Source organism: Zosterops lateralis (genome assembly GCF_965231275.1).
Source record: "Zosterops lateralis genome assembly, chromosome: 20".
In the NCBI taxonomy this organism is placed as follows: domain Eukaryota; kingdom Metazoa; phylum Chordata; class Aves; order Passeriformes; family Zosteropidae; genus Zosterops; species Zosterops lateralis.
Window position 1 is genome coordinate 333,103 of NC_139780.1, and position 13,619 is coordinate 346,721.

The following is a 13,619-nucleotide window of genomic DNA, read 5'->3' on the forward strand; positions in this document are numbered from 1 at the left end:
GCCGCGCCTGTCACGCCGCGGGCAGCTCTGTGCTCGAGCCGTCGCGGCTGCGGACGGACGCGCGCGGTGATTGGCCGGCGAGGCAGCGCCGGGAGCGCCGGGCGGAAGTGGCGCGGCGGGGCGGGGGCAGCGGAGCCGCCGAGGTGCGGGGGGACGGCGGGGACACCGGGCACGGCACGGGGGGACGGCGGGGACACCGGGCACGGCACGGGGGGAGCGCCGGCCGCGGGGGGCGCCGAGCAAACCGGGCACGGCACCGGGAGGGGGGCACTGACCGCGGGGGGGCACCGGAACGCCGGGCACGTCACGAAGGAAGCAGCGGGCACGGCTCGGGGGGGCCGCGAGCCCTCGGCGGGGGCGGGTGCCCGGTCCGGGCCTGACACCAGCACCCCGCTCGGTTCCAGGCGCGGCGGCAGAATGACACGATGGACGCGGGCTGCCCCCGGCTCCCGGACACCGTCCTGTTCGAGATCTTTCTGTACCTGGACCACGCCGACGTGCTCTCGGTGGGGCTCGTCTGCCAGCAGTGGCGCGCCGTGGCCCGCGACGAATTCCTGTGGAAGGAGCTTTTCTACCGCTACTACCGCGTGTCCCGGGACGTGCCGCGGCACCCAGGTGCGCTGGGGCGCGGGGCTGAGCCGGGGGGCGGCAGCTGCCGTGAGCCCGGGCCGGAGCCTGCTCTGCCCCCGCTCTGCCCTCCGCCCGCCGCTCTCGGGGCGGTGCAGCCCCTGAACGCGTCCCCTCGGCTGTGTCACCGCGTCATGGGCTGAGATGTGCACGGGAAGGGCTCTGGGTCTGCCCAGACCCTTCAGAAACGGGGCTCAGAGGGCTGGAAATGCTTTGCCTCTCCCTTTTCATAGAAAGGAGGTTTCTGAGCTCTCTAGGCAGGTGCTCTCTGCAGCTGCTCTCCAGGAAGATCCCGGCAGTGGCAGTGAGTCACCACACGCTGCTGCTGCATCCCAGCCTGGATGGGATCTGTGCAATCACTGCTGGCTTTGCCTTTCTGGGACTTGGCAGCCCCTCTGCTGCAGCTCTGTCCTTTCTCCAGCTGAGCAGGCACTGCCACAAGCACCGTTGGCTGCTCCCAGGGGCCGGGCTGTGCAGGGACATCTCTGGGGACGTGTGGCCCTGTGACAGCACTGGGGACACATGCTGAGCCAGCAGCTGCCCCACGGCACCAGGGCAGGTTGGGCTTGATCTGGGCCAACAGCAGGAGCTGACAGAGCCTGGCAGGGCTGTCCCTGGCCCAGCTCTCAGAAGGCTTGGGGATGTGTGATCACAGCTCTGCTCCCTGCTGGGCATCCAGGGCTGGAAGCAGTTTGGTGCAGTCTGGAAGGATGACCCAGCTCTGTCACTCCAGCTGGGATCCCTTGGAGCCCTTGCTGCCCAGGGGGTTTCTCTCCAAGCATTCCCAGGGTGTTTCAGGGCTGCACAGGGGGCCCCAGCTGTGGCTGAGGGAGTTGGATCCTGGCTACAGAAGGGCAGGAGGAAATGCCACGTCCCAGCCAGTGGGGGCTGATCCTACAGCAGGAACATCTCTGCAGACGGGCTCTGGGAGGAGGTGGATGTCTATGAGATTCTTCCTGGGGGTGTGACTTTGCTCTTTAGGGTTTTTGTGAAGTCTTTTGACCCGGCTCATTCACTCCCAGCCTCCTGGAGCTGCTTAGTCACCTTGCCAGCCTTGTTCTGGAGCACTAATTAGCATCAAGCCGTTGGTGTAGCTCAGTAACGTCTCCAGGCACCTCCCTGGCTGCTGGAGCTGTGGGCACCCTGCACAGGGCAGCAGGGCAGGGACAGCTGGCAGGTGTGGGCAGGGGCTGGAGTGTGAGTTTGGGGAATGCCCCTGCCAGCCTGGTTGCCCTGGGCAGCCCCATGGTTAGAGGACTGGTATCCAGTGGGTCTATGAGGTGAAATGATGGGTTTGCCTGGCCAAATGGGGCCTGCTCAGGCATTTCCCAGCTGGATAGGGTTCAGGGACCAGGGGGTTCTGGGGGGGTTGAAGTGCCCAGCCTCGAGTAGCAGTGGGATGTGCTGGCAGGAAGCTGGTCCCTGTCTGCAGGAGCAGGTGCCTCCTGGGCTGCAGTGTGTTCCTAAAAATCCCTCAGTCCTGTTCAGTGTCACTAGGAAAGTTGGCCCTTATCCATATACATGTCTAATCCTCTTTGCCTCTCTGGGATTTGCTGCTACATGAACTCTGTAGGCTGCCTGGCTGGGCCCTTCATAAAAAATCTTTACTTATCTTTTATTGTCCATCAGTAAGATTCTTGTGAGTGTGCCCAGCTTCTGTTCTTCTCACTCATTTTTTCAGTTCTCTTACCTCAAGGAGATGTTTTTTTCCAGGTCCTGGTCCCTTTCTGGAACCATCTTGATTTTGTGTTAGACAAGACAAAGATAATCAGTGCAGAGCTGGGTACAGTGAGGAGCAGCTTCCCTCTTGTCCCACTGGGTTGATTCAGTTGTGCTGGAGCACGTGTTCCTTCTCAGGACTGTTTTGTCCTGGGCAAGATTTTGATCTGATAGCCAGAGCCTCTGCCTGGGCTGTTCCAGCAGGGGTTGTGCTGGTTGGGAAGGCAGAGCTGTGGTGTGGAACTGTGTGTGTACAGGAAAAAAGGGTTTTTTTTTTGTGTGGGAGTAGGGAAGCTGCTGAGGAAAATGCTGAGGGCTGGTAGCTGAGCTGCAGCCCTGAGTTGGTGCCCCAGCAGAGCTCCTGGCCTTGCTTGCAGGAGCCAGGATGGTTTTATTAAAGCCTGATGCCGTGTTTAACCCAGCTCTGCTTCCCTCCACTGACACTCCTGTCCCCTGTCCCTGCTCTGTGCTGCAGGTGCTGTCTCCTGGTATGATGAGTTCCAGAGGCTCTACGACACCATCCCCTGTGTGGAGGTGCAGGCCCTGAAGGAGCATAACGACCAAGTTCTGCACCTGAGCTTCTCCCACTCTGGCTGCCTGTTTGCATCGTGCTCCAAAGACTGCACGGTCAAGGTAAAGTGGTAGGTGCCCTGCCCAGCCCTTGCAGCCTTGGTCCAGTGGGGCTTAGTCCTGAGAGCAGCCTTTGGGAAGTCTGTGGAGAGGTTTGACCAGATGTCCCTGGACTTGGGCTGGTTCCTGTGGGTGCTGAGCTGTTTTCTAAGCCATAGAACTAATGACTCTTGCAAATGTAGCCTTGAGGGCTGTGGGTTCCAGCTCCAGCTTCTGTTGTGTGTGGAGGTGGCCGAGGTGCTTTGCTTTCTAGGTGCAGATCAGTGCCCTGTTGTGCCCTGGGTCTGACGAAGACTGGGGAGATAATGATCCACTGCAATGGATCGTGTCTTGCCTGGGTGGTTGTCCTGGGAGGAATCTCTCTGAACGTGCTGGAAACCCAGCACCATTCACTGCCTGAACACCCTCTCCTCTGGCCAGTGCACCAACAGTTCTCCATTTATCCCCTCTCTGTTTTCTGTCAGGGATATGGTGAGTGGGAGGCAGTTACATGGGGTTTTTGATACTGTTTGTTTTTCATGTCCCAGTGAGTACTGGCAGGACAGATAAAGCAGAACCACCCTCAGGCTTCTCAGCAGCTTCCTGACTGTCCATCTCTCTGTAGATCTGGAGCAATGAGCTGGACATCTCCCTGCAGCACAGCTCCAACATGAGGCCATACAACTGGAGCTACACCCAGTTCTCCCAGTTCAATTCCGATGACTCCCTCCTGCTGGTATCCGGTGTCTTTGTGGGGCCTCACAACTCCTCCTCGGGGGAGATTGCTGTGATCAGCATGGGTAAGTGGGGCTTCCCTGGGGCGTGTGAGTGCTGGCTGAGGGGTTCCCTTCTTCTTTGGGTTTGCCTCAGCTTGTACTGGCTACTGAGCTGAGGGGTTCCAGTCACAGTTCTAGAGGGGAAACCTCACAGACAGCCCTAACTCTGTTTGAGGCACTACAGCAGCACCTCAAGGCAGTGTGTCTTATTTATTTATTTGTGTATTATGTATTTAGCCTCACTTCTTAGTGGCAGTCAGGGCAGGGGTTATCCACGTCACTCATCTTGAATCCCCTGTCTCTGGTGTGTGTGGTGCTGCCATAGAGCCTCAGAAACCCAGAATGTTTGGGTTGGAAGAGACTTTAAAGCTCATCTCATTCCAACCCCTGCTGTGGGCAGGGACACCTTCCACTCTCCCAGGTTGCTCCAAGCCTCATCCAGGTTGGCCTGGGACACTTCCAGGGATCCAGGGGCAGCCACAGCTTCTCTGGGCAGCCTGTGCCAGGGCCTCCCCAATGTCACAGGGAACAATTTCCCCCCATTACCCCATCTATCCCTGCCCTATGTCAGTGGGAAGCCATTCCCCCTTGTCCTGTCCCTGCATCCCTTGTCCCAGGTTCCTCTCCAGCTCTCCTGGTGCTCCTTCAGGCACTGGAAGGTGCTCTAAGGTCTTCCCAGAGCCTTCTCTTCTCCAGGCTGGACATATCCAGCTCTCTCAGCCCATCTGCAGAGGAGATGGGCCCTTAGATCACCTTTGTGGCCCTAGTCTCACCCACAGGTCTCACAGGGCTTTCTGAGGTGTCATTATCTGAGCCTCTTTCACTTCGGCTGCAGTTCTGTGTATGAGGCTTATCCCCACTGTGTTATCTCACCATCTTTGTGCAGAGTCTCACAGAACCAGCAATCAGGAGTGCACACCTGCCCTGGCTGGAGAGGCCCCAAGCCCCAGGGGTGGGAGGGAAATTCTGTGTGTGTGTAACTCATTCTTCTCCCCAGGGCCTGCTCTGGGCCCCGCTCAGGGAAAGGGTGGGAGGTTGGGTTGCTCTGTGCTCTGGCTCTGTCCACTGCCCTGTTATTTTGGTTTCCTTTGTGCAAGGTATCATCACACATCTCTGCAGAAAAGAGAAATTATCTGTCTCTGTAGCAGTGGCTGGGAGCTGGGTGGGGGTTTGCCTCTCCTACAGAGACCTGGATCCACTTCCCCTGTCCCACATGGTTTCTCCAGGGCTCTTGCTGGAAATCACTGCCTCATGTTTCCCTTCTAGAAAACTTCACGCTGCTTTCCAGGGTGAGGAATAAGCCCTATGATGTGTTTGGCTGCTGGCTGAATGAAACCAACTTGATATCAGGCAATTTGCATCGGATTGGGCGCATAACCTCCTGCTCAGTGCTGTGGCTGAACAATGCTTTCCAGGTGAGCTGCCTTCCTTCAGCTTCACAGGCAGTGCAGCTTCCTGGTGTCTCCTGGGGGAGGGAAGGCTGCAGGGGAGGATGGCTCAATCCTCCTGTCCTCCCTGTTTGTCTCCTTTGATTTGCCCTCAGGATCCTGAGCTCCAGGCAACCCCTGCATGAGGTTTCTCCACGCTTGGTGTTGTGGTACTCACTACAATATTCTAACTCTGCCCTCAGATCTCATTAACTTTTGCCACATTAATTAGGCTGAGGAGTTGGCTGCAGTGCTCCACAATGTGCATTGCCCAACAACAGGGCTGCTGAGGTCCTTGATAGTCTGAAGCTGGGCCTGGGACTGCTGTAGCCTGGCGTGTGTCCCAGCAATGGCCCTTCTCCCACTTGGTGGCTCAGGGTGTTCCTGGGACCTGGAGGCTGAGCTCAGCCCTGCCTGGCCCTGCTGAGGTTTCTTGGGCCAGCTGCTGTCTCTGATTCTGTGGTGAGACTTGGAGAGCTGAGTGTGCTGGCCTCAAACTGCTCATTCACTCCTTGAGCTGCTCAGTTGTGTTCCCCATGTTTTGCCTCTTTGTCACACCTACACATCCCCATGTTTTGTGATTTTAACAAGATGCTGACCCCAGGTAAAATCCTCTGGTAGCAGAGACCTTCCCACAGCCACATCTCTGAATGCTACACTGAAGCATTATCCCACTCCAGGAGCACGGGAATTCTCTGTCACTGCTGCTGTGGGCCAGACAGATCCCACTTCATGCTTATCACAGAGGCCTGTTCCTGAAATCCTTGTTGATCACAGAATGTAGAGTGGAAGGTGAAAGTATCCTGAGGTGGAAGGGACCCTCAAGGATCAAGTCCAGCTGCTGGCCCTGCACTGTAAAGCACCAGCTGATGCCCTCAGGGTACGGTGGCAGCAGTGCTGCCCAGCTGTGCTTCCTCACTCCACTGCTGCCTGCCTGCAGGAGTGTTTTCTCTTGTTCTGTCTCCATCCAGGATAAGAAGGAGCTCGGTAGAGCTGGCAAGCCTGGGGCCCGTTCTTGTGTCAGTGCCCCACATACACTGTGAGGGATCTGTGGGGGCTGGTGTCCCTGCACTAGCTCAGGTCTTAGTTTGAACTGTAGGAGTGCTCTTGGGTGCTCCCTGCTCACTTCTCCCCTCTGCTTGCAGGGCATCGAGTCTGAAAATGTGAATGTAGTGAAGAGACTGTTCAAAATCCAGAACCTGAATGCCAGCACCATCCGGACTGTGATGGTGGCTGACTGCAGCCGGTATGACAACCCAGATCTGCTCCTGGACTACGAGGAGCAGCTGGCTGCTTCCTCCTCCTGCCCAGTCTTTGATCTCGGCAGCGACAGCGAGGAAGAGGAGGCCAAGCCCAGGCTGCCTGCGGAGCCAGCCCTACAGGAATTGCCGGATGCCGGGGCTGTGCCAGCGGAGCACGGGCTGCAGCAGCTCTTTGATGATATCATGGAGGGCCGCATGAGGCCTGCCATGACCGAGACAGAGCTGGAGACAAAGGTGGCCGAGCTGTTTGTGCGCAACAGAACTAAACCTCCTGAGCCAAACCTGCTCCCCACGGACAGCAACAGCAAGACAAAGTACTTGATCTTCACCACAGGATGCCTCACCTACTCTCCGCACCAGATAGGTGAGGCTGGGTCTGAGCTGGAGACAGCAGGGGCTCCCTGGGGGCCTGGGCTGCAGGTGCACTGGGGATTTGGGTTGGGAAGAGACCTGGTCTCTCTTCTGCCTGTTTGTGAGGTGTGAGCTGCAGTTTGCTCTGAGAGGCCCCATCAGTGAGGGGCGTTCTACTTCCTCTACTTGCCTGAGGGTTGTTTTGTTGCTGCCAGTGTGACAGATGGCCAAAGTCATGGCAAGGGCTGAGCAGAACAGCAAGAAGGAGCTTCTGTTTAAGGACACCAGCCATGAGCAGCAGTGGGTGCAGGGGCAGGGCAGCAGTTGCCCTGGAGGAGTGTGTGGGGGCACCTTGGTCCTGTTCTCTTATGGGAGTAGACAGGGCATCAGGGAAGCTTGGTCTGAGCAGTATGGAGTTGATATGTGAGTCCCTTGTGCAGTGCCCCTGCCCCTTGCCTGCCTCCCCTCTCCCATGGGGTGGGACCACCCTTACGTGGGTGTCCAGCCTCAGTGAGACACTTGGGGCTGGGAAGGTTTCCAAGGGGATTATTCACTGCCCCAGCCAGTGTTTGTGTGCTGAGCAATGCTGGGCAGGTTCCACCTCCTCCTTTGTACCAGTGGGGTACAATGGGCTGTGGGTGCAGCATGTGCCAGGCCATGGCTGGTGATCCTGTTCTGTGTTAGGATGTCCCTTACTCTCACCTGGGGCACTCCTGTTAAGGCAACAGGTCCAGCAGAGCCTGAATTTAGAGGAAATCCTGTGGGAAACTCCTCAGCAGGGAGCAGGAGCAGGGGCAGGTAGACTGGCTGTTTGCCCAAGACACCCTAAAGCTGGCAGAGAAGTGGAAAGGACCAGGAGTGTAGGGAAGGAGAGAGCTGCTCCCAGACAAGACTATGAAGCCACACTGTTTCAATTCCTTTCACTGCTCACAGTTACAGCCTTGTTTCCTTGCTCTCCTGACTTTCCCATAGTCCTACACCAATACAGCCCAGTAAGGCGGGGGAAGGCAGTTTCCAGAGCTGTAAGCAACTTAGTCTTTGCCCACCTCAGTTAGGAATATAACCTGGACTGAATGAGCTCTGCTCCATGCTCCTTCCTATGGGTTTGCAGACAGCCATGGTGACTCAGCCCTGGTGAATCACCCAGGGCTTCACTGCAACCTGCCACACACCAAGGCAGAGCCTTTGGGCTCCCGAATTCCTCCACAGCCTCCCAGGGCTGAGGGATTTGTGTGATGCCTTTGAACTCTGTGACTCCCTGGCTGGCAGCCAGCGTTTGCAGTACAGGCTGCTGCTTGGAGGGCTGGATACTGGCTCAGTTCCTGTCCCACCACGAGTCACTGCAGTGTTGTTTGCCCCTTGGTTTGTGTGCAGAACTGGCCCTGTGCACCTGCTCTGTGCCCACAGCACCTAAAGGAGCTCACTCTGTGCTCACCTCCCACTCTGTGCAGTGCTGCTCCAGCCTCAGATCCTTCAGTTCCTGTTTCTCATGCTGGTTCCAGGTTGAGCAGCCTGTCCTTCTGACTCATGTGTGTCTGAGTTTGGAACAGGAGCATGGTGCTGTGGAAGTGAGGATGAAGATGCTGGTGAGCAGCACCAGTGGGGTGGAAGAACACCAGTCCTGTCTCAAAGGTCCCAGGCTCAGGGCAGGAGATACTGGTAATGGCCTTAGACTTGGGCTGTAGTGGGGTGTCACCCATGTCTTGTTGGGCTGCAGGAGAGGGCTAAAATCAAAGGTGGTGTAAGCAATTCCTGCTGAGGGCCAAGGGGATGGGATGGGCCTGACCACCTTCCAGCTGAGGATGAAGCCTGTGTGTGTGCTCAGGAGCTGCTTAGGCTCACAGGTCCTCCAGGAAGTCATTGGGGATGGACTGTCTGTGGAGCTGTTTGTGTTTTGGACCTCTGCAGGGCTGGAAGGGGACAGGGCTTGACCCATCACTTGTCTCATTTGGTCAGGTGGTTCAGAAGCTGCAAAGCACTTGAGCACAGTTTGGGTTTAAATGTCTGTTTTTTGAGTTTCCTGGGACAGATCCCCACCTGCACTTGACAGTGTCAGGGGAAAACCCTGCCCAGCCAGTGCATCTGCTGGGCTGCTCCAGACTGGCTACTGCAGGGAAAGGGCCCAGCCCAGGGAATCGTTTAGGAGAAAAAACCTTCTACAACTAGCATGTATCCTGGGCCAAGGCAGCTTCCATGTGCTCCAGAGATGAGCTGAGGCAAAGTTTGGCTGTACCCACACATACTGGGGTATCCCTGTCTGGGGTTGGATGTGCCAGGGCGTTGCTCATGGGCAAAGTCCTGGCCCAAAGCCCACCTGAAGGGCTGCAGGAGCCTGGCCAGGACAGCAGCCCTGTCCCAGACCTTGCCCAGCAAGCTGGTTCTCCTTTCTTAGCTGCACCAAGGGAAGACCCTCCCTGAAACCTGCGACCTCCCCAGACCTGCTGGCAGCAGCCTGTGGAACTGCCTCCCTGTGCTTTGTGTCCCACAGGGATTAAAAGGATCCTGCCCCATCAGATGACGACGGCGGGGCCGGTGCTGGGGGAGGAACGACGCTCAGATGAGTTCTTTGACTCCCTGGATCATGTCATCGACATCCATGGGCACATCATTGGCATGGGCCTCTCCCCTGACCACCGGTGAGCACAGAGAGCTTCAGCAGCTGCCAGGGTGGGCAGGAGCTGCTCAGGGGCTCTGTGGGGTGACCAGGACGTGAAGTGACTGTGGTGGATGGATTGGGTGCCTGCTCATCCAGGTGCTAGTGGTGTGTTACTGCTGAGTGTCAACCCCAGCTGTGGCAGGAGTGTGTTCCTGAGCCCGCTCAGGACAGGGTGGCTCCTTCTGAGAGTGGAGGAGCTGCCCATACCAATGTGTCTTGTTCCCTGAGGTAGATCATCCACAGAATCCTAAGATGGTTTGTATTGGAAAGTTGCTTAAAAACCATCTAATGCCCACCCTCCTGCCATGGGCAGGGACAACTTCCACTCTCCCAGGTTGCTCTAAGCTCCATCCATTTGCTTTGAACACTCCACGGATCCAGGGGCAGCCACAGCTTCTCTGGGCAACCTGTGCCAGGGTCTCACCACCCTCATAAGGGAACAATCTCTTCTCAATATCCCATTTATTCCTGCCCTCTGGCAGTGGGAAGCCATTCCCCCTTGTCCTGTCCCTCCATCCCATGTCCCGGGTTCGTCTCAAGCTCTTTTCTCTTCAGGCACTGGAAGGGGCTCCAAGATCTCCCTGGATCCTCTTCTCCAGGCTGAACATCCCCAGCTCTCCCAGCCTGGCTCCAGAGCAGAGAGGCTCCAGCCCTTGGAGCATCTCAGTGGCCTTCTCTGTAGTCCAGCACCTCCTCATCCTTCTTGTGTTGGGTTCCCAGAGCTCTCTTGGAGGCAGCTCTCAGGTGGGGTGAATGGAGCAGGGGGCAGAGTTCCCCTTCAGATGCTGCCCAGAAGACACCCCCATCTTTAAAGATAGTTTTATTGAGACTAGAGAGGTGTGACCTGACCCCTAGAATCACCTTTCAGGTGTGGTGGTCCTTTCCAGACATGGCCAGGAGTGTTCCAGCGGCCTCTTCCCTGTTCCAGCCTGGATTTCAGTGAGCTGGGCTGTGCAGGCTCATCCCTGCTGTGCCAAGGGGCTCTGTGGTCCCTGGTGCAGTGCAGGTAACCCATCCCTGCCCTCCCCAAGGTACCTGTACGTGAACAGCCGGGCCTGGCCGCGGGACTGTGTCATCTCAGACCCGATGCAGCCGCCTCCCATCGCGGAGGAGATCGACCTGCACGTGTTTGACCTGAAGACCATGAAGGAGGTGAAGCGAGCGCTGCGCGCACACCGGGCCTACACGCCCAACGAGGAGTGCTTCTTCATCTTCTTGGACGTCAGCAGGGACTTCGTAGCGAGGTGAGGGAGCGGGCAGGACACTGATCCTGCATCTGGGAAGGCCTGGGGCCGTTGCTGTGGGGTGGCCGGGTGAGCAGAGCACTCCCGTGTGTGGGAGCAGAGCAGGGAATGGAATTGGAAAGAACAGATGGACTGACTTAGAAAGTGCTGGTAGAGCGTAGCTGCCCTGGTCCTGCTGTAAAATATTGTGCTGGTTTAGGATAAATTAGGGGAGAACCTCCAAAAGGAATCCCCTAAAAAGGCAAACGAACCTCCACCACCCCTTCCCCCCAGCCCTGGGTTTGGGAAGGAATTTCTCTCAGAGGAAAAGTGGAAAAAAACAGTTTATTGACAAATGAGGAAAAAACCACTCCCCAACACAAGGGAAAAGGCAAGTTACTGTGAGGGGGAGGGCGCAGAGCTTCTTTCGAGGGCCCTGGAGATTCTCAGACTTCTCAGGTCGGGTCAGGTCCGGAGCTGGTCCAAATCTTCAGGTGGAGGGGGAAGAAAGGGGAAAATAAAAGGGGAAAAAAAAATGGAAACAGCGAAAACAGGCAGCCACAGCAGCAACAGCAGAGAGAGAGAAAAGCAGCTGGCACCAAGCGAAGCAGCAGCCAAGTGGCAAGCAGGAACTGTGGTCTGTTTGGTGGTAGGTGGCAAATGCCATTCTTGGGTGCAGGTGCCATGGGGTGAGCTGAGGGGCCCTGGATCCCAGAGGGAGCTGCCTGTGCAGGATGAAGCTCATGGAGGCAGGAGCTCTGCTCCTATCCCTGCAGCAGGATGGGGTGGGAAGGGCAGGGTGTTGGGGCTGCTGGGCTGACACTGGAACCAGGGGGGAGCCCTGACCACTGTTTCCACCCCAGTGGGGCAGAGGATCGACACGGCTACATCTGGGACCGGCACTACAACATCTGCCTGGCCAAGCTGCAGCACGACAACGTGGTGAACTCGGTGGCGTTCAGCCCGGTGGAGCAGGAGCTGCTGTTGACAGCCAGTGATGACACCACCATCAAGGTGTGGCGGTCGCCGCGGGCCGTGCGCGTCCGGCAGGCCAGGAGGCCCCGGCCCAGGAAACTGCTCTTCTCCTGGCTCATGAACCAGAAAAGCTGAACCCAGGTACATCTGCTCCTGCAGCTTCCTCACTGCAGCACCTCCTTCTGAGCTCACAGAGCCCCGAGTCCTGCACAGAGATGAGCTCTAGGCACACAAATCCTACGGCTGAGCCAGGAGGGGCCCTGGCAGCAGGAATCAACTCCTCCTCGAAGCGTTGGCTTCAGACAGGACATAAGAGCTGGGGCCCTGCTGTGGGTCTGCTGGGCAGCAGCTGAGCTGGTCACTGCAGGGTGGGCTCCCACAGCTTCTCACCAGCATTGCTACTTGGGCATAGCTCTCTGGGCGAGCTCTGGGCTCAGGCAACACTGAGGCATGTCCAGTGTGGGTCTATGTAAGCTGGGGACATGGCTGGCCCCGCTGGGAGCCGCCGGCTTCAGAGCGCTTGGCAGGAGCCGCGGTGCAGCTGCGCTGCCTGACTGCAGGACTCTCTTAATACTGGCATTTTATTAATGTGTGTTTGTCCCAAAGCTCCACAGGCAACTCGTCTGGCTGCTGGGGAATGTCAAGTGCCTCCTCCCCATGGCAGCTCCGCCTGGGAGGGCAGCAGGAACTGGGGGCAGGGCCAGGGCTGGGAGCCTGACTGGCCCCAGGGGCTGAGTATTGGTATCACCAGTTCCCAAACTTGGGAGGGGGGAGGGCTGGTGGTCACATGGTGCTGGCTTTGCCTCTGTCTTCCTCTGAGTAGCACTTCAATAAGCTATGGATCGGGAACGTATTTATTGTGGGGGATCTGCTGTCCCTTTCTGGGGTACCCATGAGGACAGCTTACCTCCTGCCCATGCTACCCAATTGTGGCACTTTAGGTTCTCTTGGTATGTTCTCTGTGAATAGGTGTAGGCACCCATGGGTGCTGCAGGTATTCATTCACCTGTAGGTGATGGGGACGGAGCCCTCCTGCCTGCAGTGACAGCTAAATAAGCTCCCTGTCCATGGGGCTGACCTGCCATGGAAGGGGTCAGCTCCTCCAGGCCCCCACGGGCAGTGGGGACAGTCACTTGGAGTTATTACAGGCTCAGTGGTGTTCACTGTCTGTCCCTTGAGCTTCTCTCCCTGTAGCAGGTACCCAAATGTCAGAGTCTAAAATTAAGCTTCTAATCTTGACCTGGCCTGATGGGGCCCCGAGGAGCTGCTGTCGCTCCTGGAAGCAGGGCTGGGAAGGAGCTGCAGGGGGAGGCATTTTGGGCCCCTCCCGGACGCCCCAGGGCAGGTGCCTGTGCCATTCCCAGTGTGGGGTTGCTGACAGACCTGATGGAAGTGGCAGCTCCTGTCACAATATCACTGATGGCTTCAGCAGCCTCTGCATCAGGAGGGTTGGCACCTGTGTCCTGCTGTGCCCCAGCTTCATCCAAAACCCCCAAACTCAGGTTTTCTGTCATGAAATGAGGGGTTCCTTCATGTGTGTGCACACAGGCTCCAGATCCTGCTCTGTCCAGTCACACAGCGAAGGAACAGCCTCTCCCTCCTCCCCCAACTGTGAACTCTTCCACCCATGGCTCAGTGCAGCAGCCTGCAAGGCACTGAGGTGTTGTTTGTACTGAGTTTTGCTCTTCACTCTGGCATTGAATAAATACTCTGCTAAAGCATCTCTGCAATGTGAGCTTGTTTTTCCAAGCACTGCTCTGCTGAGGCAGAGCTGAGTCCAGGACTGTCACAGGGCTGGGCTGGGGCACTGCAGGAGCTGCTGCCCAGCCTGTGGTGACCTGCCCTGGGCTGGGGAGTGTGGATGGAGAGCTGTGAGCAACAGGAGAGGTGCAAGGATGGCCAAAGGGCAGCAATTGCTGAACATTGCAGGCTCCAGGACAAGCTAGGGGCTGGCTCCCTCTTGGATTTGTTTTTCCAAGCACTAACAAGCACGG

At 57.4% G+C, this 13,619-nt stretch overlaps 1 protein-coding gene across 3 annotated transcripts; it reads left to right on the top strand.

Moving 5' to 3' along the window:
• The first annotated feature begins 119 nt into the window (after positions 1–119).
• On the top strand, positions 120–13,338 carry FBXW5 (F-box and WD repeat domain containing 5). Of its 3 annotated transcripts, none has more exons than XM_083875684.1 (9): positions 120–143; positions 405–615; positions 2,822–2,979; positions 3,581–3,755; positions 4,998–5,146; positions 6,304–6,784; positions 9,260–9,407; positions 10,459–10,671; positions 11,514–13,338. In XM_083875684.1, exons 2-9 carry the CDS (start codon positions 426–428, stop codon positions 11,758–11,760), a joined length of 1,761 nt encoding a protein of 586 aa, XP_083731810.1. In that variant the 5' UTR covers positions 120–143; positions 405–425; the 3' UTR covers positions 11,761–13,338. The 3 variants fall into 3 exon arrangements, with proteins under 3 accessions (XP_083731810.1, XP_083731811.1, XP_083731812.1); XM_083875685.1 differs by having other exon boundaries at positions 11,522–13,338; XM_083875686.1 differs by lacking the exons at positions 10,459–10,671; positions 11,514–13,338 and adding an exon at positions 10,296–10,448.
• The last annotated feature ends 281 nt before the right edge of the window (positions 13,339–13,619 follow it).

What these genes read in the sequence shown, in the direction of transcription:
- FBXW5 (XM_083875684.1), top strand. Translation starts at nt 426, where the DNA reads ATGGACGCGGGCTGCCCCCGGCTCCCGGACACCGTCCTGTTCGAGATC. An exon ending in CCAAAGACTGCACGGTCAAG is followed by an intron (nt 2,980 to 3,580) that starts GTAAAGTGGTAG and finishes ATCTCTCTGTAG; the next exon opens with ATCTGGAGCAATGAGCTGGA. An exon ending in GGCTGAACAATGCTTTCCAG is followed by an intron (nt 5,147 to 6,303) that starts GTGAGCTGCCTT and finishes CTCTGCTTGCAG; the next exon opens with GGCATCGAGTCTGAAAATGT.